The following is a 22,002-nucleotide window of genomic DNA, read 5'->3' as shown; positions in this document are numbered from 1 at the left end:
TCTTACATTGCATTTGATTTCTTTTTTTTTTTCGTTCAGTGACATTTATTTGTGGACAAACTTAAATAGAAAACATTTCAACATTTAAAATAACACGCTGCAATGTAGCTTAGTTGTGAGCAGATTTGAGGTTTTTATCATAATTCTCATCATTATGACCCCAGACATACGTGGACATTGGCTTATAATAACAACTAATACCAACACAACAAAAAACGGTTGTAATATGAGACATTTTTCTTCATAAGAGAAGTTGGTGAGTAATACAAACTCAAATATGTCCTAATATCTGCTCACATCCGTGTTACAAGTCAGTTCTTATACGTCTAAAATGGGCTTTTAAAAGTATAAATGTAATGATTGTATTGCAGAAGTAAATTGGCTGTACGATAAATACTTTTTTAAACATGTCTATTCAGTTTCTGACAAAGTGGAGCAATGACTGATCACTGCTGACAGGATTTTGTTCATTGGTAATCAAGATAAATTATCATAATTACTCATGCCTCACGCGCACAGGCCCTAAATGGAAGCACTGTGGCTTCCACTGCGAAATTTTTTGTCGTGTTTTCTTTTCTTATTTATTATCAAAACTTTTTTCTTTTCTTTTCTTTTCTTTTTACTTAAAAAAATGATCCTGTAGTAAACAGCAGACCATCCTCTGCTCCACCTGACGCCTACATGCTCATATCACGGCTCTTTTTTGTGTCCATGGAAACATATAAAAACACATTAAATGCAAAGCCTGAACCCAGCCTTATGTGGGGGCTGTGATTTTTCTCTCTATTTGATATTGATATCGGCCCTCATCCACTTCAGCGAGGTGCATGAGGCCGGGGAGGAGAGCGCTGGTGGTGGACATGCTTCCCCAGTCGTCCTGGGTGGTCGGACGAGAGGGAACACAAATACATGCCAACCAGAGGAGGGGAACAAAAGGAGAAAATGTAGCCCCGCGTCCGAGACCCGTTGGAAGCATTTGTTCCAGTCAAGATTTTGCATTTGTTCAGTCCCGCAATAATGCCTGATTGACGCCCCGGCACAATGTCCTTTAACTTAGCAGGATAAATCCGAGCTTGTTCCGTGTTGTCATGGTTTTGAATGGAGCTGAATAGGATCTGGGACACTATCTACTGCTCTACGTCTACTGCCGCCAAGTCTATAGTCGGGAGCAATATTACATGTGTGATTCAGGACGTATTAAATTCCTTTTAGATTTTCAGAGATCAGCACAGTCAGTGACCTGTATCATTCTCCTGAAATGCCCTGACAACAGCCTTTATCTCCGCTCCTTTTTACGCACATTACGCACGGATGTTTCCTTGGAAAACAAACAACTTGAAGGAACTTTTAAGATAAAAATTTGGTGTCATCATGGAAAACCAACAGGACCAAATCCTCCCCCTGAGCATCCTGCCTGTGCACACATCGGCCTCCGAGTGGTTGACAAACACCAGCGGATTACAGTATAGTGCAGGTTTGCTGGAGTGGGCGGTTTACAGAGAGCACTCGATTGGAGAGCAAAAACAACGTGAAGGCAAAGAGAAGTCATGTCCAAAGAGCGGGAATTTTCTCTGTCCACAATGACCCAGCAGCCCCTTAATCTATTTAACACCCACAGGCTTCAGCCAGAGAGGGTCCTCTGCAGCTCCCAAGAGCTCTCCACTGCCAAATATTTACTCTGTTGTTCAGCTCTCCATTCCCAATCCCTCCTCAGCCAAATGCAGATTTCCCCTCACACGGTTCTGGAGTCAACAGCTGAAGTGACAGTTTTAACACATTAGACCCGAGCAGCCACAGGAGCTCAGCAACCCCTGCCACCAAACTCTGAACCACAGAGGGTCTTATGGTCTATTATTGAAATTATACAAGTTTAGTTATTGCACCCTGCTTCTCTCAACATGTCTTTTGCATCTTGTTGCTTGATGCACATACAGAGGTTGATAGTAGAAGACAGATTTCACAGTCATCAGATGTGGAGCAGCTCACTTTAAGTCTGAGGTCAACGCCTGCACATCAGCATGATTCCTCACTTCATGTTTGGAAGTTGATTTTGTACCTTCATGCATCTTGAGAATGAAACCTTTTAGTTTATTAGGAGATCTTATCTGTGTCCTGCAGTCCTGCAACTTTTAAAATGAAAATGTTTTGCTAAATTCAGTATTTAGAATTTTTTTATTAAGATAAAAGGAGTAGGTGCAATTTAAAGGACTTTCTTTAACAAGGGAATCGAACCTGGTGTGTGGAAACGCATCTCATGAGATACAAATTACACACAAACTATATTATTATTATTACTACAATATGAACACAGCTTAAAATCAAAGAAAAGTGAACCTTTTCTAAAGTTGTCCCCTGACAACATCATCCAAATTAAATTATATCTTATTTTAAAAACATGTTTGTTTGACATGTTTTAACACATGTATCCTGTTTTTGTGGGCTTTATACACTTACCTCCAAACAATAAGTTAATATTTAAGGGATAGCTTTTCGTATTGTGCTGACATGAAGTTTGGTGACTCAGAAGAGTTCAATTTCTTTTTTTCCAATTGAAAATACTCTCCCTCTCAAAAGTAACCTTTGGTATGGGTATGGGCCTCTTCTTTCAAACCCCACATCTTCAGTTTGTAACTTAAGTTTTTCATTAAATATCTGAGATACCAAGCCAAAGTTGAGATAAACAAGAGAAGATACTGCACAGTATATTATAGTATATATAATGAATAAACTAAACTGCATGTGTAAGATCAGGTGGATTGTCCCTTTAACTCCTGATGTGAGTGCTAATATTAGATGTTACCACTTAACCTCCTGCATTAGGCCTACATGTACACTTGCTATTCCAGAGTGGATCAAATGGTAAACGAGTGAAAGAGATAAATCCCTGAGACGTTTATCTGATTCCAAGTCACACTGATTATTCATCACCTTAACAGCCACAATGACCCCTCTGTTTGTCCTCCATGTGGAGGCTCAGTGTAGCATGATGCTCCAGCAGCTGCACCTGCTGCTGGTGTCCTCTCTCTTCCCTCCCTGTCCTGTAAATATCATTAGCATTTTGGAGAGGGGCTGTGGGGGATAATGACTTGGCGGCCACATCACTCTCCCTCTCTCTGTCTGTCTGCAGTAAACTGGGGTCTTGTGAAGCTGCTTGACCATGCAGCAGCAGCAGCAGCAGCAGCAGCTGTGTGTTTGCTGCTCAGTCTCACTGTGTCAAAGAGTCAGGTTTGTTTAAACGCTGCTTTAAGACACAAAACCAGTGTGTGCCCAGAGGATTTTCATAACGTTGTTAAAACACGGGATGGAAAAGGGAAACAGATCCCGGATCATTAACAGGTATATTATGACGTTATTTAAATAGTGTGTTTGAGTGCACACATTGAGGAAAGCCTATTAATACCACAGATCTTATAGTGGATCTTGACAAAAAGCACAATATATTCTCAATAAGCTTTGAGATGATTTAATCTCAAACCTTAATCATTTATTGAGATAATAGTTATTAACATCAATAAATTGCATTTTTTTTAAACGTCTTTGTCATCAACTGAAGAAACAAAAGAAAAGAAAATGAATCATTGATTATTTATCTCGATTACCAATTGGTATTGTGTCACCAATGAAACATCGAGGGTTGTAAAATATTTCCCTTAGTGGACACTGAATAAAACCCAGCCAACTACCGGAAATGAAATAATGAAATAGCACTTACTTTCTTTTTTCTTTTTTTACAGCCAAGCTGCTTCCATATGGGCCATCACCACAGTCTGTCACTGCTGACAGGAAGCCCAGCGGGTTGATTGATTGATGATATCAGTTCTGTATGGGAAACAACACAACCACTGAACATTTAGACATCAGGAAAGGTCAGAGATAAAAACAGCTTTTAAAAACAGTTTAACTGTGAGCAGCCACTCTTTTCTAACCAGAAAAAGGGTGGCAGAAAAATAGTTTTTTTTACTGTGGTCATTTTTAAGAAGGCTGTATTCAACAACTCTTTATTAACAGCCAACTACAGTACATAGTTGCTGTACTCATTGGTGTCACAGAAATGTTTTCAACTAACAAACTGAGTCCACTTAGATCAACACAGGCTCTGTAGAAGATCTGCAACCTCTAAAATCCAGATGGTGGACAGTATTTATGTTTTACAGCAGCGGCATTAATCATGAATCATGAATGAATCAACACTGGACACAGACTGTTCTACTAACAGGACTACCCATCATGCCCTGCAGACTTTCTGAGATAAAGGTTGTGTGAAGATAAAAAGAGGACCCCTATTAAAAACAGCTGGTGTGCTCCGACTGTGTCGACCTTGTGTTGCACTGTGATAATGAGTCTGTTAAAAATGATGAACTCTCATTTAGTTTTTGAAGAGACATCTGTGATCTTGGTCTCGTCTCTTATAAAATACTTCCTGAATGTGAAACATCTTAATGCTGAGGACAAAACATCTTCAGACACTGAGTGGTCGGCCCTGCTCCTAATATGTATGATCCTTGGTTGCCCTCTACAGGACACACATTGAAATTGACAGAGGCCACTTCCACCCCACCCCCCAACCCCCCACCCCTACCACTACACATGGTTCACTACACACAACAGCAGCTCTGCACAAATCACCTGTGTTGGCCAACAGATGCATGGCTGCTCCACAGAAGTGTTTGTTTACATTAGTGTTTGTAACTGCTTCTGATTCTCTGCAGCCTGTTGTGCAACTGTCACTGAGCTCAGTGTGCAGAGAAACATCCTGCGGCTCACTGCCTTGCTGAAGGGCACTGGAGCTGTTGTTGAGCTCTGACTGACTGGCTGACTGCCCTCAAACGTTTTTACCTACAGCTGAGCTACCACCCCGACCTGCACATCAACAGACAGTTGCTGAGCCCACAGGCGTTTTCAATATTGGAACAAATCAATCATAGATTGATGAAGTCATTTAGTTTGATTTATTAAAAAAATGTCTGCCAAGTAGAAGACAGAATAGAAATTAGTTATCTCGACACTTTTTCAGACACGAGGGAAATTAGTACAAGAGGAATGCACACAGATTTAATGCTCTGCTGTGAGAAAAAAAAAGCCTTTAGGCATTTCAGATTCTTACCCTTGATTAGGGAAGAGTCCAGTCTCCCTAAATCATCCTGCTGCAGGACCATCAGCCCAAACACACAGCCAGAGTCACAGAGAGCCATCTGCATTCACAGGGAGAACATGGAGTCCTGTAACACAAGTCCTGAGCCCACAGAGTCAGTATGAGATCACATGAAGAGGCAGAAAACACTGAGGCCGCCTATACGAGCTGTGACACTTTCTCCAACCTGCTCATCAAGTATCTGGAAAATAAAACTCCAGTGTTGAGAAGAGCTGATGCTGCTTTAGTCTCATCAAACACTGATTTGATTCTGGACAACTGCTAAATTAGAATGTTCAAAGCATATTCACTTTACTTCAACTACGTTAAACTTTTGCAATTCAACCATTTAAAATATAAAAAGGCAACCAACCCAACATAATCATTTACATCCATTCATAAGTGGATCAATTTAAATATATTTGCACTAGACTTCACACAGCAGTGTAGTGGGGAGTTTTGAATGAGTCCTGACATTTATTTCCTACATGTCCATCAGATGGCGCCACTGTCTTTAGAATAGGCAGGCTGTGTGGTTCCAGAGTGAGTTGGCTCAGTATCAGCAGCATCAGTGACCCTGTGACAGACAGTGTGAAAGACCAGGACACACAGGGTGAGCATTAAGAAACACACACCCTGCAGCTCCTCGGTTTTATTCTCGATTATTCTAACCAGGGACCAATGAGGGAGTTTTTCTGCTTCAGTTTCAGTCCCTCGGTCCTTTATCATCGGGCCACTCAGTCATGCAGCCTGCACCTCATGGAGGCCTTACATGTCAGGAGTGTCAGCATGCTGCAGGCAGGCCCCAGGGCTGATTTATTGACATCTACAGTAAATAGAAGAGATTGTATCTCAGACGTCTACCACAGATGATGAATTATTCTAATTTCTATCAGTCCTATTTGCGTATTTTCCTCCTAATTAAATAACAATTCCAGAGGACTGGTGCTCTGACATTACGCCTCTGACTCCTGCCGGCCTGTGTTTGTTTATGAGGATACTGAGCACTCAGTGCGCAGTAATCTAATAACACTGTGTAAAAAATCTGACGTTGGCGCAGCCAAACTGGACTAATTACAGGAATGTTTCTGCGCTTATGCAGGCATCTTAATGGATGAGGAAATTCAATATAACTCCAATCCAGGTTTGACTCAACGATTCCTCAGCCTGGGCGCAGCGCGCGGCGGTGTGGTCTGCATCAACACCCCATTTGCACTTTTCTGCACAAAGGAAATGCCGCGTAAAGGCGCAGTTAAGGTAGAACTCTCCTTTTTTTTCTCCCAGTGTCCTTGGTCCGGGACAAAGAGAGCTCCAAATTAGGGCGGAATGAAATATTTAATACTAATGGATGCCAGGTGCCAGACGAACAGATGTCAAAGTGATGTATGCTTAAAAGTGTCGTAAATATTGTTTCTTTTTGTCCCCTCTCTGCTGAAACCCAGGCCTGGCCTCTGAAACACGACTACATACGTCGTTAACCCGCGTTCGTCCTCATTAAGGCCGCACTAAAGTTACTGCGCCTCTCGGCCCGGGAGAAGTGCTAACCTGCAGAAAGACTTTAATGGTGTCACTGCCGCTCGGGCTGCAAAGGTTAGAGTCATCAGTGCAGGTTATTTTAAAGGCGCCCGAGCAATAGCATCCCCCCAACCCCCCACCCCCCCAAAAGCTGCAGCCTCCGCACATTAAAGCTCCATATAGTCTTATCTTATTTGTATCAAGCAGCTGGGGGCGACGGGACTTCCCTCTCCGCCTTTATAAACCGGATTAGTGGCGCTTATGGGTGACAAACTGCTGGGCCTAGTTTCTCAAAGCAGCGGCACACACACACACATACTAGGCTATACACACACACACACACATTCAGTCAAACACACCATAACTCTCCGCACGTGTGTATCTTATTGCAGATGTCAGTCAGTTTGGGGACAGTTAGTATGAGATGACAGACCTCCAACCCCCTCTGTGAAACAAGAAATCACTGCGTGTCCCCATAATAACCTATTAGTGGTGGTTTGGATTTCCCGCAGGATCTGACTGGGAACAGTAAACCGGGAACTGGGAACATTTGTTTCACCGCTCTGCTGCTTCTCTGCACGGACAATCTGAGCTGCACAGCGGCTCCGCGTCACCGTGCCAGGCTACAGATACGAAAATCCGCCGCGCACTATTTTTTTGGACCACAAAAGAGGAATCAGTGGCGGATTAGAGCCACGCGGAGTCTCAGTCCAATATCAGTGTGTTCACTGTTGTGTCTCTTGTGTTTTGCACAGTTCAGGTTCACTGATGCAAACTGGTGTGTGATATCAGGTTGCAATGAATTTAAGCGGATGGATTTGATTATTAACAACAAAGCAATAGTAAGGAGATTTCTAACCCACATAATAATAAGAATGTGATTGTTCTTCTTCTGGAAAATATTTAAATAGATCAAATTAGATTTTTTTTTAAAGTTTCCAGTCAGTTGTTATAGTCGATTCCTCCATTAAAATGGTATTTGTCATGTACTTGTATTACAAATTATACTAATACCTGATAATAGATGCGTTCCTTTACATTAACACAGCAGCGTATATTGCCTTTTATATTTGTAAATGTTTTATTGTTACTTTTAAATATTATCTTGTGTTATTTCGCCTTCAGTTATGTCAATCATCTGATGAGTGGTGGATGACTCTGCTCTCTGAGCTTTTGCTTTAATACAAGTAGCCTAGTGACGCCACAGTGTAGAGATACCCAAGTCAGTCACACATTCACTATTAAAAAGTATTAAGTACAAAAGTGTGAGCATCAAAATGTGCTTCATCGCCTGGACTGTCCCATTTCTTAATATTGTGTACAGGTTATATCACAACACTGGATTAAGATGCATTCACGTGCACATCACGTTAATGTTGCAGGTGTAAATGTGAGGTTAATTTTCATTACTTTATAAACCCTGCTGGGCACCTTGTGAATTTGCCCCCGGAACCCCCCATAGTAAACCCAGAATGACTAATTTTGTATTTGTAGATTTTTGTATCAATAATCTTGATCTTGAATCTAAAAAGAACAACTAACTAGTGACAGAGAAGAAAAGCCTAATTGTATTGACATTAAAAAAAACTAGATCTGGCTCTCAGCTGCAGGAACCAAATGGAAAAGGGAAAAATCCGAAAACTAAAAACCCTCAAAAGTTAGTTTCCACCGACTGTTTTTATTTACTGTGAATGATGATGATTTCAAACCTTATCGACTTGTGATTTGATCTTAAGTGACTGAGGTTTTTTTTCATGTAGCTTCTTGCAGCGCTGCAGGATGAAGATTTAATCTGCCTGACGGAGATTAATCCGCCAAAAGAGATGATTGTATAAACTCAGACAAACATGAGATAAAACTAATTACGGAATAAAATATGTGGCATGCGTCTAATTCATTGATTCATTAATTGGTTAACGGAATGAACTCGATCATCATTATCATCACCACCACCACCACCATCATCCGTCTGCACAAAGAACAGCTAAATGCAGTTGACAGGCGCCGAGTATAAATACAGAATATAGGTTAAATACTAAAATGTAAAATAAGGATTTCACTGGTTAACTTTTCGATCCTCGTGCACATTTCAGAAATGAAAACATTCTGTTTTTGATCAAACCGATAACAGAACTTTGTTAGTTTTTTTCCCATATTGATCTCATTGCACATTCGTATTGGTAAAGAGATTTTAACTGTAATGAACGAGGAGTAATTTTTTTTGGAAGTGATTAATTCCAATGGTTAAAACAAGCCTAGAAAAAAAAGTTTTATAAAATAAACGAGCTGCTGATTTCCGTTTGATTTCGGTTTGTTTTTGGTAAATCACACATCCATTACCCGCCTCTTCTTTCCAACAACATGACGGAACCTGCTGAAGTCCAGCGAGGAGCAGGAGAAGCAGAACGGGTGCGACAAGAAAAATAAATAAGAATAAATAAATAAAAAGCTACTGTTTCGATCCGACTTCATCGAAATCCTGCAGGAACAACATTATTTTGCTTCTTTCCTTCCTTCCCTCCCTTTTTTTTCTTTTTTTTTTGACACCAAACAGCCGCAGCCTCAGAGAGCAGGACAGGTAGTCTGTTTAGTCTGAGCTGCACTTATAGGGAAAAAGAAAAAGTTCCGCATGTCTTCACTTGTTGGACATGTGGATATTAAAAAACAAAAAGGTGGTTCAGTGACTTTGCTCACACATGAGGAGGATAGCTGAGGAGGGAGTGCCTGCATGTGCCATCCGCACTGGGAGGTAAACACGCTCAGGTGGATGTGTGCTGCTCCTGTCCTCTATAACGACATGGGAGGGAAATGGAGGCCGGATTTATCACCGTGACAAGATCAAACAGAGCTGATGGAGGTATTGATCTGTGATTAGCGGCTGAACTCACCACAGCTACGAAGGTGAACCAGAGGGAAAGGTGTATTTGTCATTCACCCGTGCATATCTACGTATTTACCTGGAAATGACTGATCTCTCCCCCCTCTTCTCCTCCTCCTCCTCCTCCTCCTCCTCCTCCTCCTCAAATCTCGCGGGACGATCGTGACCTTAATGGACCATGCAGAAGTTTTCCTAAAAGAAAGAAAAACAGGCCAGCAGACATATTTCCTATATTTGGCGCGTGCACACTTCTTCCATCATCTTGAGTCAATGAGGACTTTCTAGCCATGAGGAAAAACTCTTGACATGAGAGAAATGAAGCTGTGATGTAAACAGGTACAAGTGCAAACTTCCAGACAGCAGTCACACAGTGTGTTCAGCTGAGACAACAGGCTGCGTTTGCTGCAGATCCCACAAAAGGTAAACACAGAAGCGACTCTGTAAACAAGAGAGAAAAAAAATCATTAATATGATTAATATGACCACAAATCATCTGATTTGAGAAGTATTAAACGAGCTATTGTGATAACGCTGTTAGATTAAGATTAAAATGCAATTGCATAGAATTAAGGACAGATAATTATGCGGATAATTTGGCGGAGATTTGGCTGCAGGTTTCTGCTGCAAACACGGCCAAGAGAGGACGAGAAACACAATGATATTATTAAATTATTAGTCACAAAATGTCCCTGAAATATGACCAGAGACGGTGTGATGGAAACGCTGCCTTGCCGATTTTTTTTTTTTTTTTTTTGCACTTAAACCATAAAAGCGCCAGACACACAGCAGGGCAGTGTGTGTATGTGTGTGTGTGTGTGTGTGTGTGTGTGTGTGTGTGTGTGTGTATGTGTGCTCACTGTTCAGTCATCTGCCTGCTGCTTAAAGCAACTAAATCACCTCACGTCATGCAGGATGTTGCCAAAAATATCATGCAATTCATGACGTTTTGTTGTTGAATAGCGGACACCACCACATCAGTATTGGTCAAACAGCGCGAGAGCTTTCCACGCGCATGCAGGCCGCGGTGTCACAGAGCAGACAGTGCAGGGTGCACGAGGATCAGCCTGCTGCTGCCATCCAGAGCCGGCATGAGATGACTGGAGGAGTCGACCCCCTGTCTCCTATATGGGACAGCCACTGCGGGACCTCTCAGAGTCTCTCTCACACACACAAATCTTACACAATTTGTCCGGCAAGCGGTGCGTTGCGTTCACGCACAGTATGAACAATCCAATTCGACATGGACGATTTTGGGCTCGTAGGACACTACAGGCATGTGACAGCCATGTAAAGTCTGCAAATCATGTGTGGAGGCCTGTTAGTAAATGGTGTGGCGTTCACGGACGAAGAAAAGATAAAGTAAATAAATAAATAATAAATAAAGTCATTCGAACAAAATAAAAGAGTGGCTCATTACAGATTACTGATACAATAATACACAGTTTATGTTTAACAATACATCCACCACAAGGGCAACTTACTGTATCTTAATGGGATAATGCCAAACATATGAGATTCATTTACCCCCCTTAACTTTTCATATACAATAGATACATTATTATTATGATTTATATTATTTTCATAACTACGTCCATGATCATAATCCTCACCATTAGCCGATGCTAATAGAACAAAATACGTGGTTTTAGTTTTGACACATAAAAACAATAATGAACTAATAATAGCCTACTAATAATAATCAGTATTATTTGTCTTATTATTATCATTAACGGTCGCTGTGATGGGATGTATTATTTTCTGAGTGTGATAATAACAAAATTTGATTACATTTTCAAGATGATTTCATTACAATAACCTGCAATCATTTAATTCAAGCAGCGATGTGATGTTGATAATTTCCAGTTGTTGCGTGATGTCATTAATCAGATAAACTCCCCCCGCTGCGCCTGCAGCGTCACACATCCTCAGCTCGGACCATCTATTATGTCCCAGGACCAGGGGGAAGGTGCACGTCCGCTCAGTGCGCGCAGAAGCTGAGGATGGAGCAGTTTGCGGAGACCTTTGATCCCTCGCTGCTGACCTTTTGTTATTTCAGCCACCAGAGGCACCTCAGTGGAAACAAGCTGAGCACGTTTCCCCCACGGTAAACATTATCCTTGACGCATTAGCGGCCTGGGAGCTGAGCAGGGTGGGCAGGTGGAGGCACAAGCAGTGACACGGTGGTGAATTTTAAAAAATGAGCCAACTAAGACCCCCAAGTCGGTCGTCTTAAGCCAAATAACCCTTCATGTAAACAACACAGGCGGCTCTTTGGAGGAGGCGTAAATTTACGTTGACTGACTTGTATTGGTGTTAAGGCGCACACTGTAATCTGTGCAGTTTCAGAGATTTACACCATCCAGGAGAGGTGGGAAAACTAAATAGAATAGAGGAGCAGTGGCTTCCCTCTCCAGCATCCAGCCCACAGAGCTGAGCTGAGCGTGCAGAAACAAAAACTGAGAAACACTTTGTGTACATCTCGGCCCCTCACAGCAGCTCCACACTGTTTAATGTCAGCAGAGCTTTGCAACAATATTCCTAATTGCACGGCTGCATAGGAGCAGTCGTTTGATGTTTACATGCACGTTGATCCCTTAAGGTTGTTCAGAGATGAAGGTCAGTCACGCACCGTGGCCTTTTTTTGGTAAAATATGACACGAGAAAATCCAAAGCATGTGCCAAACTGGGGAGAGAGAGTGAGGCGCAAAGTTATGGTGTGTGTTTGTTTCTCGTGTCGGGAAGCAACAAATCTTTCTTATTGCTTGCAAGTGGGGGTTTTCTGTGCAGAAACATGTGTGTACATGAGTGCAGAGGCAGTAAAGTGAGAAATAATCCCCTTTTTAACATATTTTTCATCAAACTTTGAGCCTCGTGGGTAATTGTGGAAAGGTTAGAACATAAAGGGTAATTTCTTCATCATACAAAGCCTCGAAAAAACCTGCAAATCATTGACGCTTGCTGTGCGTAACTGGCTAAAACAGGGCAACACTTGGCCCAAGAAGCTCAAAGTTTTTAATTAAAAAAAGAAAGATATATATTTGAAAATTAAAAAAGATATAATGATCGACTTAAATCAACATCTAAAAGCGTAGTGTTCGTTTGCATACATTCAACATAGCCAGATAATATTTAAAATCACATTGGCACGAGGGTCAAATCTGGCGGTGGCTTCAATTATTTTCAGATTATGTGACCAGGCAGCTTCGCTTCAGAGATTCAACATGTTTAGCCTCATTTTCAGTCAAACACCATCCAGCGACAGACTTTGTTTTCTCGTGTGTTTTACACAGGTATAGTGTAACGGTCGATGCTTGATGCGTAAAAGAAAGTAGAAGAAGAAACACGCGCGCCAAATATGAAAAAAGTGATAATCCTCGTGTGCACGAACAAACTATTTACCAAACATCACCAACAGCCAACTGCATTACTCAAAACCAATCGTTCATTTCCTCCCATTTCCTTAATGATGCCATTTAAAAGGTTGAGATGAATGGTGGTGAAGTGGAGCGTAAAGCCACCCCAAGTCAGGTTTTCCCACCTTTTTCTGTTTTCATAGAGGTGGGCGCTTTATTTATTTTATTTTGAAAAGAATAACCCTTGTGATAAAAATAAAATAAAATATGAGCATAAATGCAACTAATGTAATCAAAACGTGGGGTCAAAACACACAGAGATATTCGCTTTTCTGGATATTTTAATATATAGATATTTGAGATATTTACCTGAGACTGTTTCCTGCTGTATCTTGTTTTATTTTATTTCATTTTTTGCGCACTTTATTTTTGTGCCACATCTAAGTCCTAAAGGTGAAGATCTAATCCATAAAAAATCTTGATATTGCTTTATACTCACCCTGTCTGTCTCAATAACAAACGCATTCATGGTGGTATATCCCCAGCTTCGCTTTCTGATGATGGGAGAGAGCGGAACGAGGAGGAGGAGGAGGACTTGTGGAGGAGGGGTGGTGGGGGTCTCTCCGTGGACCTGTCATGTCAAACTTTTGGACCAATGGTAAGTCAGCAGCTCGCAATCTCGAAAGTCCATTGGCAAGACGAGCCAATCAGAGGGGGAGAAGCGTTGGAAGTCCAGCCTCCTGATTTCAACAGATTGAAATGTAAGCCTGTCTCCAGCGCCGTCAGGAAACAGATCGAGAATTTTGTCCCTCTTGTTCCTTATCGCACAAGAAGATTTTCTTGGACGCGGTTTTGGACAGTGGACACGCTGGACGCGGAGCAGGACCCAGGGTTGAGGCACAAACCGGACACCGTATTCTTCATTTGCGGGTTTAACACAATGGGTGAGTTCAGTGTTGGATCGGGTTTTTTTTTTTTTCCTTGTCAGGGATGCAGAAAATGGTCCAAGTCCTGCGGCAAGGTGGGGAAATATGGCGAGATATTGTCTGTCTGTGATGTTTTGACTGATCACTTGGGCTGTGGGTCCGGAGGGGAGAAACCAGCAGCCTGAATTATTACATGTGTCAGTTACGCACGAGCCTCGGCAGCGACTAGTACTTGACATCCGTGTCAAGTTTAGCTTGTGAGCACGACAGCTATCAGTCAGCATTTAGTTAGTAGCCTACTGGTCACCTAAACATCACACACAGCTCACACACTCATCACGTTTTGTTTTGGTGGCAACACATTAATAAATATACTATCGATTAAAGCGTTTAGAGTTTGACTTTTGCACAAAGATTGATTTTTAAAATCAGTTTTAAAAATGCTGGTCACGCCGTGGTTTTTGGAAATGACATAAACTTGGTAGAATTTGATTAAAACTTAGTTTGACTCGTAAGATATTTACTACATTTGACTGTTTATAATTGTATTCATAGTAAGAACCGTAGGAGTGAGTGGGCAGCTCAGTGTTTAACCCAGGGTATTTGACATCTGCACTGGGCCTCGGTTTGGTTACCTAATCGCTGTCTCACTGTTCTGGTCTTGTGTGTTTGTTTTTGACACCAGAGCCAGCCTTCGGTGAGGTAAACCAACTCGGCGGTGTTTTCGTGAACGGGAGGCCGCTGCCCAACGCCATCCGGCTCAGGATCGTGGAGCTGGCCCAGCTCGGGATTCGACCCTGTGACATTAGCAGGCAGCTGCGCGTCTCCCACGGCTGCGTCAGCAAGATCCTGGCCCGTTATAACGAGACCGGCTCGATCCTCCCGGGGGCCATCGGAGGCAGCAAGCCTCGGGTCACCACACCCACCGTGGTCAAGCATATACGGACTTATAAGCAGAGGGACCCGGGGATTTTTGCCTGGGAGATCCGGGACAGGCTACTCGCCGACGGGGTTTGCGATAAATTCAACCTCCCCTCCGTCAGCTCCATCAGTCGGATCCTCCGCAACAAGATCGGGAATCTGTCCCAGCAGAGCCAGTACGAGTCGGGCAAGCAGGGGCCTCATCCACCGCCGCAGCCAACGTTACCCTACAACCACTTATACTCATACCCGACGTCCAAAGTGCCCACACCCCCTGGCATGCCCACCCTTCCCGGACACATGGCCATGCACAGGATATGGCCCTCCTCGCACTCTGTAACAGATATTCTGGGGATACGGTCTATTACAGAGCAACAAAGTAAGCATGGCTGCATGGAGGGCGGTTACATTTGTTTATTGCACTACATTTATCCAACTTTTGAAGGGGTTTACGCGCAAGAGTGCGAATGGGTGTGTGTTTGTGAGAGAGAGGCAACATTTATTTTTTCTTCTCTTTGAGTTACTTTCATTGTTTTTTATAGGCTTCTAAAAGTAGGCTAACTCGCAGGCCTCTGCGGAGAGAGAGGGCTTAAATGCCGTTTGACCTGCGTGCTGCAGCCTGGTCTCACCAAACGTCATGGCAAGACTCATGGCACGCGAAATGTCCTTAAAAGTGACATCACGCAGGCCTGCTGATATTGATTTGAAAGTGAGGCGGGTTAGTTCAGAAACAGATGGTCCTGCTTGCAGTAATCATTAAGAGGCGGATGTGGAATATTAGAGGGACAGCGGAGGGAAAGGCGGTGGGATGAAGTGCATGAAGTGTGCTGAATGTTTGCCATGACTCGGAGCCAGACATTTTGTGCAAGTGGCTGCGTTACTGAGCACGTTTAACCGGGATTCAGGCCTTTGTATGTAGAAACGTCGAGACGACCTCTTTCTCTGCTGCGTGTGTTTTGTTTTGTCGTAGCCTATATGTGTGTTATGTGTGTGTCACGTGCAGGTAGGCCCTGATAACTTTGGCTCGCACTGCACAAGACCACAACTGTTTTGGAAACAGTGAAACAGGATCCGGCATAAATCAGTGTTTAATGGCCGGCTCGCTGTTGTGAAAAGGGATTTTCTGAGAGATTGTTTTCCAGGGGCAGGAGGGGAAGCGCTGTCAGTCCGCTCCATGTAGCCCTGCTGTCAGAGGAGTCAGAAACACCGCCCCGGCTCCTCTCCACATCTCTACACCGCCAATGCGAAAACTTAACTCGGCAATCTAAACAAGACAAATGTAAGGCAGGTACCGACGAGAAATCACAAGGGGAGGAATGTGTTCTGAGAGGCTGCCTTTATAAACAATTTACGCATTTCCAAATGATTAGCAGATGTTTGTGGCAGCTTTTTGAATGCTGCGTTAAAGTTTTTAAGTAGACTTGGTGACGTGAGAGCTCATTTGCACCAAAAGTGATTTCACCAGTCAGATTATTTACAAAATACATTTGGAATTTATTGACGATGCCAAAGAAAAATAGAAAAAAAAATTGAGAAAATGTGTACAGGATTAATAATATTAACTATTGGTGATTTTCCGCAGGTTTCTTAAAGCGCGCAAACATACAGTACACACATACACACACTGTAGGGTAGGCCATAGTGTAAAATACTGCGTGTTCGTTCATCGCCACACATTCAAAACTACACTTTGCATGTATTCACAGCGAGCAGGATTTAAAAAAAGAAAAAAAAAGCTCCTACTTGTAATCGCCGGGATCGTGTTTGATACAACATCCATAAGGCGCAAAGGAAGGAGACGGTGGAGGTAAATCTAATTTGTCTCCCGACATAACGACGCTTTGGTGGGTTAAAATGCCCCTGACCCACCGGAGAGTCGCCTCACTTAACTTTACTTACCTCTAACCAGCTTCACCTGGGCCTCAACCTGATCCCCGCGACCAATCCAAACATTTCGCTTCACTTCAGTTTGAACTTTTCTTTGAAGGCAAAGTGTAAAAAAATGTGACAGTTCATTTCCATTTTTCTCATTAATCAATGTTCTTTGTCAAAAAAAAAAACCCTCCACGGAGGAATGCAAGGCCTGATCACGTTTAATGATTAATGGTTGCAGCAAATGAAAAGGAAAGAGGAGAAACTCGCTCAGACTTATATTCTCAGATATTATCTCACTCGCAGGCAATTAGAAAGAAAAATAATCTAAACCCAGTCTCAGTGTCAGGTTATATTAACTCTGTATTAGAAACTAAAACTAATATTTTCCTTTAACTGGTTGTAAGAACAGAGCAAACTTTACGCACGCGAGGGCCTATGACATATGAGCTATTTGCGCGTGAAATGACAAATGAGCGCGCTTTAGTGCGAAATGTCACAGGGTTTATTATGGCTCATGCAACCCGGCTAATCTGGGCCTGATGTTTGGATGAGAAGCAGCGGCCTGTGCGGCTCTCTCTCTCTCTTTCTTTTTTTTTTTCGCCGGCTCATCTTAAAGCTCTCTCTGACTGTCCACTCTCTCTCTCTCTTTCTCTTTTGCCCCCCCAGTTAGTGACAGTCCATCCTTTCCCTGCGCCAAACTAGAAGAATGGAGCGCTATAAACAGGACTAATTTCCCACCAGCAAGTCAATGGCGTGGATAAACCGCATTTAGAACCTGAAGCAAAATACTCACAGGTAAAAAAAAAAAAAAAAAAAAAGGGACAACTCTCCGTTTTTTTTGGTAACCTTAAAAGTAAAACAGTCTATTCAGACTTCTGGCAATCAGGGTATTCATCTAATGGCAGAGTTATTTTTTAATAAGAATTTAATAATTATGTGGCCTGGAAATTTCCCCTTTCCCAGCATAAATGTGCTCCTTCTGTTGGCTAGTTGGATACATTTTTTTTTTCTTTTTTAAATAATCTCTTATTACTTTTTATTCTGGCTTTACAAGGTGCACTTCCTCTAGGCCCTGCTGCATGGTCAGTGCTTTTATGAATCATCACAGTGTGAATTATGTCGTAATTAGTAGGTTAAAGGATTCTGGAGAGCCTAGCTATTCTCTGGAGTTTTGTTTTCCAGCTTGTTGGGCAGCGTGCTCAACACTCACAAACCAAGTCAGCAAACTCACATAGTAGCTACAGGCCTGGTGTGTTGGTCTGCTCTGTTGTTGTCGTCCTGCTGCTGCATTATTCCACTGTTTTCAATGAGTCCATGCAACGTTTGAGTCCACACGCTGAGGGAACACTGACCGCTGCACACTTTGTTTTAATCATGTTTTTTGTTTTTGTTTTTTTTCCTATTTGTGAAAAACTACAGTGGCCTGTAGTAGGCTCAACATTGAATATGTTTAACTGGTGTGCAGGATTAAAGGGCAGGGGCTTTCAATGTTTTGCACCGAGTCGTTCAAGTTGACAAATAGATATGAAATAGGCGTTTTTACAAAATAAAACTCATGTGCGATTAATAGACCCATCGATGACGAATTTCACACATTAACATTAATTATATTTTAAAATTAATAATATTAAAGCTCGGGGATTTATGTAGGCTATAAATCGTATTTCAGTTATAGACTAGGTTATTTAATTTTTAATAATTTTATCCAAAACTAATTGTGGTCGTGTATCTAAACGTCTCACCACAGGTTTTTATTTTTTTTTGCCAATCTTAAGTAGAAGGGCTATGACGATGACAGTGTGTATGTGTGCGCGCGCGCATGCGTGTTTGATTTTTTTCCTCTTATTTTGACAGGGCGTGAGATTCTCGTTACGCACACACACTCTAGAAAACAATTTCATGGCGCATAATTTATTTTGCCACTTTATCACGGTGGACTGTTCATGCTCATTACGCGGGGCGCAGGGCCGATGCTCTGAGATTAGGGAGCGTTCAAGGCGGACACAGCAACTGTCTGAGCGGTTAGCCAGCCAGGCAGCTATATACAAAAACAGAAGTGAGCCATTAAATGTAGAAAATAACAAGTCTATAAATTACACAGTTTACTGCATGAAAAACAAAGAACAGTAAAGGAGGGATAGTGTTCCACCAAAGGGCTGAGGATTAGACCGAGCCTGTGTCACTCAGACTTTATGCAGGCATCAGCGCAGCCTGCTGAGATCTCATGTTAAATAGATGTGTGATTTGTGTCTGAGAGACACACTGACACTGTGAAAGAGAGAGATGTCATGTCGCGCAGTGACCGCGTTCAAATATCACAGAGGAAGCTCAAGGTTTCAAACCATAATTCATTTGCTTCTGTGATTTAAAGATAGATTTTTCGCCACATTTTTCTTATAAAGTAATAAGTCTATTTTTTAATATTGTCCCAGAGGACGAGTGTCAGTGTGGAGTTAATTCAAATGAGACACTAATACCTTCGAGTGAAGTATCAGAAAGGCCTGATTCATACACACTCGTGTCTGTGTGGAAAGGCCAAAGGCTGCGGTTAGTGTGGCCTATAGGCGCTGCTCAGAGGGCAGGTCGGCCACATGCACCCATGGGACTCGTAGGGATTTTTTTTTTACTGGAAGAAGAAAAAGACGAAAAAAGGTTAAAGAAGAAGACGCGCTTCAATATGAATACATTTAAATCCCGAGCTTCGTGCACGCGGCGGCTCGGAGCGGTATAAGTCAGGGTTTGGAAAAGACTGAAACTAAAACGTCACGATCACCTTCATTTAATGTCGTGTATCAATTGTTCTTAATGTAATTAGCACGTGTTTCTTCCTTTGTGAACATTTGAAATATTTATTTGACATGAACAGTGAGAGCAGAGCGAGACGAGCTCTGTGAATCCGTCTGAGGTGAAGTTATATGGATGAATGGCGTCACAACTTTTATTATTCAATTATTCAATTCTTGTTTAACAGGCGTTCAAAAGGGTATCAAATCATAACCGTTAATATCATTATTATAGGGGCCATTACATTATCTGATTATCAAATAATAAACCTAAACTAATGCATTATCAAATAAAACAGCTATTAGATCATTTTGCAGTGCACTATTATTATGTTGGATAATATATTTTACTAATAATTTACTGCCTATATTCTGATATAAAGGACACATTTAATTTCTGAGACAGGATTGTAGTTCATAGAAGTATATTCACCTGGATAATGGTTAGTGGAGGAGGTGTGGACAAAATAACAGGTACATCTAAACAAAACCATGCAAGTTAACACAGGAGCACTGCCATAAATACACACTGTGTAAGCCTTTCACATTTTGTGTGACTTGCAGGTGTTGATTCAAGTCTGTGGTCACTTCTGAGGCTGTAGTTAGTGTGTGTGTGTGTGTGTGTGTGTGTGTGTGTGTGTGTGTGTGTGTTTGTTCTTGTAGTAGTGGATTGCTTAGACTTGAAAGTCTTTCCTGTTATTTTGTGTACATGTATGTACAGTAGAGTTGTGTGTGCTGTGGGTGAATATGATATATATGAGGCTTTTCACTAGTGAATGATGTGATATTTAGGGTAAAAATGTTTAATTGCACTAAATGATTTAAATGAAAAATAACATTATTTTAAAAATAGCTATAGCATTGTATGAAATATGCTTCTCTATCATTGAGCCACACAAATACCCGCAGACACATGCATGTACACAAAAGTAGTTCTCCTCTAAAGTTTGGTTTTCTAGCGGCCACAAATGGCAGTCCTCCTGAGTGCAAGTTTTCATATTAATTTTCTGAAAAATACCCCATGTCTCTGCCAGTGCAGCTCATCTATGAAAATAAGTCAGAGGAACAGAAAAGATCCCAATTGTAGAAATAATTCTCAGTAGTCACAAGACCACCCAAGGATCAGAAATTCGGCCTCCCTGTTGAAATGCTTTGGTGAATTCCTCAAGTTAAGTCCTGTCGCTGTGCCAGAGAAGCAAAGCCCATTCATGCTTCAAACTCTACGCTCGCCTCATTCTCTATCATATTTCCCCTCTTCCTGCCCTTTCACTCTCAATCTCTCATGACATCTGTTTTGTGGCGCCCCCCCTCCCCCTTAACCGCCCTGTCTCCCATCGTCTGGCGTGGTATATCAACGCCGCCGGAGAAACGTCCAGTTTCTGGGTTAGAAAACAAGTCCCATATACGTACGGGCAATCATGCATGTATGGTTTTTATACATGCTTAATATGTTCCAGGGGCATGAGAGCGGATAATTGATCATTCATACTTTCATCAAAATTGGGAAAATGGGTTTTTTATGTGGTGGCTGTGAAGCTAGGATTAAAGTCTCTGCTGTTTATAATTCAACCGTCACTTTTCCTTTCACTTTCTTTTCAGCTGACCTCAGGTTTTTTTTTCTTTTTCTGTTGCACTTCATGTATGAGCTTGTGTGTCTCTACCTGAGTTGGAGTCTCTAGATGACAGCTGAAATTTAAAGCTTCACATCCCAATAATTGCTGAGCTCATTGTTTAAGAGGCATGCCTGTTGCAAATAATTATTCCCCACCACCACCCCCTCCAATTTCATTTCATGGAAAACCAAATATTGAAATTGATTAATAACATTTTGTTTCGGGCAGGAAGCCCAGACGTCAAATCAACAGTTACCATTGAGGCCTGTGATGCAAAGCTTCACCTGCTAATCTCCTTTTCACCCTCTCTTTTTGTTCCCAGATGCCGAATGGATTGCCCACAGTGAACAGCTATGTCACAGCGCCCAGCATCCCTCCCTACCACCCTCCCACCCGAGTGTCACCCTACATGGGGTACAGCGCCACCACGTCGGCCTATGTGACCGGAGCCACATGGCAGCCGGCCAGTGGCAGTGCTCTATCTCCCCACAGCTGTGACGTCGCCACCCCTCTGGCCTTCAAGAGCATGACAGCCAACCGTGACGCCATCCACCCGGTCACCGCCTCGGCGCTGTGAAAGTCAGACCCACGGACTTTGATGGGGGAAGAGAGCGAGCGAGAGAGAGATAGAAAGAAAGAAGGTGTGGGGGGGAAGAGAGCGGGAGGAGGGTGGTGGTGGTGGGGGGTGGGAGTGAGAGATGGCGGGGACAGTAGACACCAAGTCTGTCCCCTGTGGCTTCATTTCATTCTCACTGCCTCCTGTCTATGAAGGACTCGGCCCCAGGACCCATATATTGTGCGGCTGTGTGTGTGTGTGTGTATGTGTGTGAGACCCCTCCTCCTCCGCCTGCTCCCTGCTACACACACTCAGACCAAAGAGACACACGAGGAATAAACAGTCTGTCCATTTTTTTTTTTTTTTTTTTTTTTACTACAAACTCGTTGTCTGAAAGAACTTGCAGGACAGGTGTACTGAAGGACTGATGTATGACTGCTACTCCATCCAT

At 42.4% G+C, this 22,002-nt stretch overlaps 1 protein-coding gene across 1 annotated transcript; it reads left to right on the top strand.

Annotated features, from left to right (window-relative positions):
* Positions 1–10,536: 10,536 nt before the first annotated feature.
* pax9 (paired box 9) lies at positions 10,537–21,572 on the top strand (the record flags this gene model as incomplete). Its single annotated transcript, XM_083998542.1, is given in 7 exon segments — positions 10,537–10,678; positions 11,412–11,628; positions 13,709–13,821; positions 14,489–15,103; positions 17,266–17,342; positions 17,344–17,394; positions 21,318–21,572. Coding segments are annotated over 7 exon segments (1,470 nt in total).
* Between the last annotated feature and the right edge of the window lie 430 nt (positions 21,573–22,002).

The sequence above is a fragment of the Trachurus trachurus genome (assembly GCF_905171665.1).
Source record: "Trachurus trachurus genome assembly, chromosome: 22".
Classification (NCBI taxonomy): Eukaryota; Metazoa; Chordata; class Actinopteri; order Carangiformes; family Carangidae; genus Trachurus; species Trachurus trachurus.
Note: the sequence above shows the minus strand (reverse complement) of the source record. Positions and strands in the feature narration are given on the sequence as shown.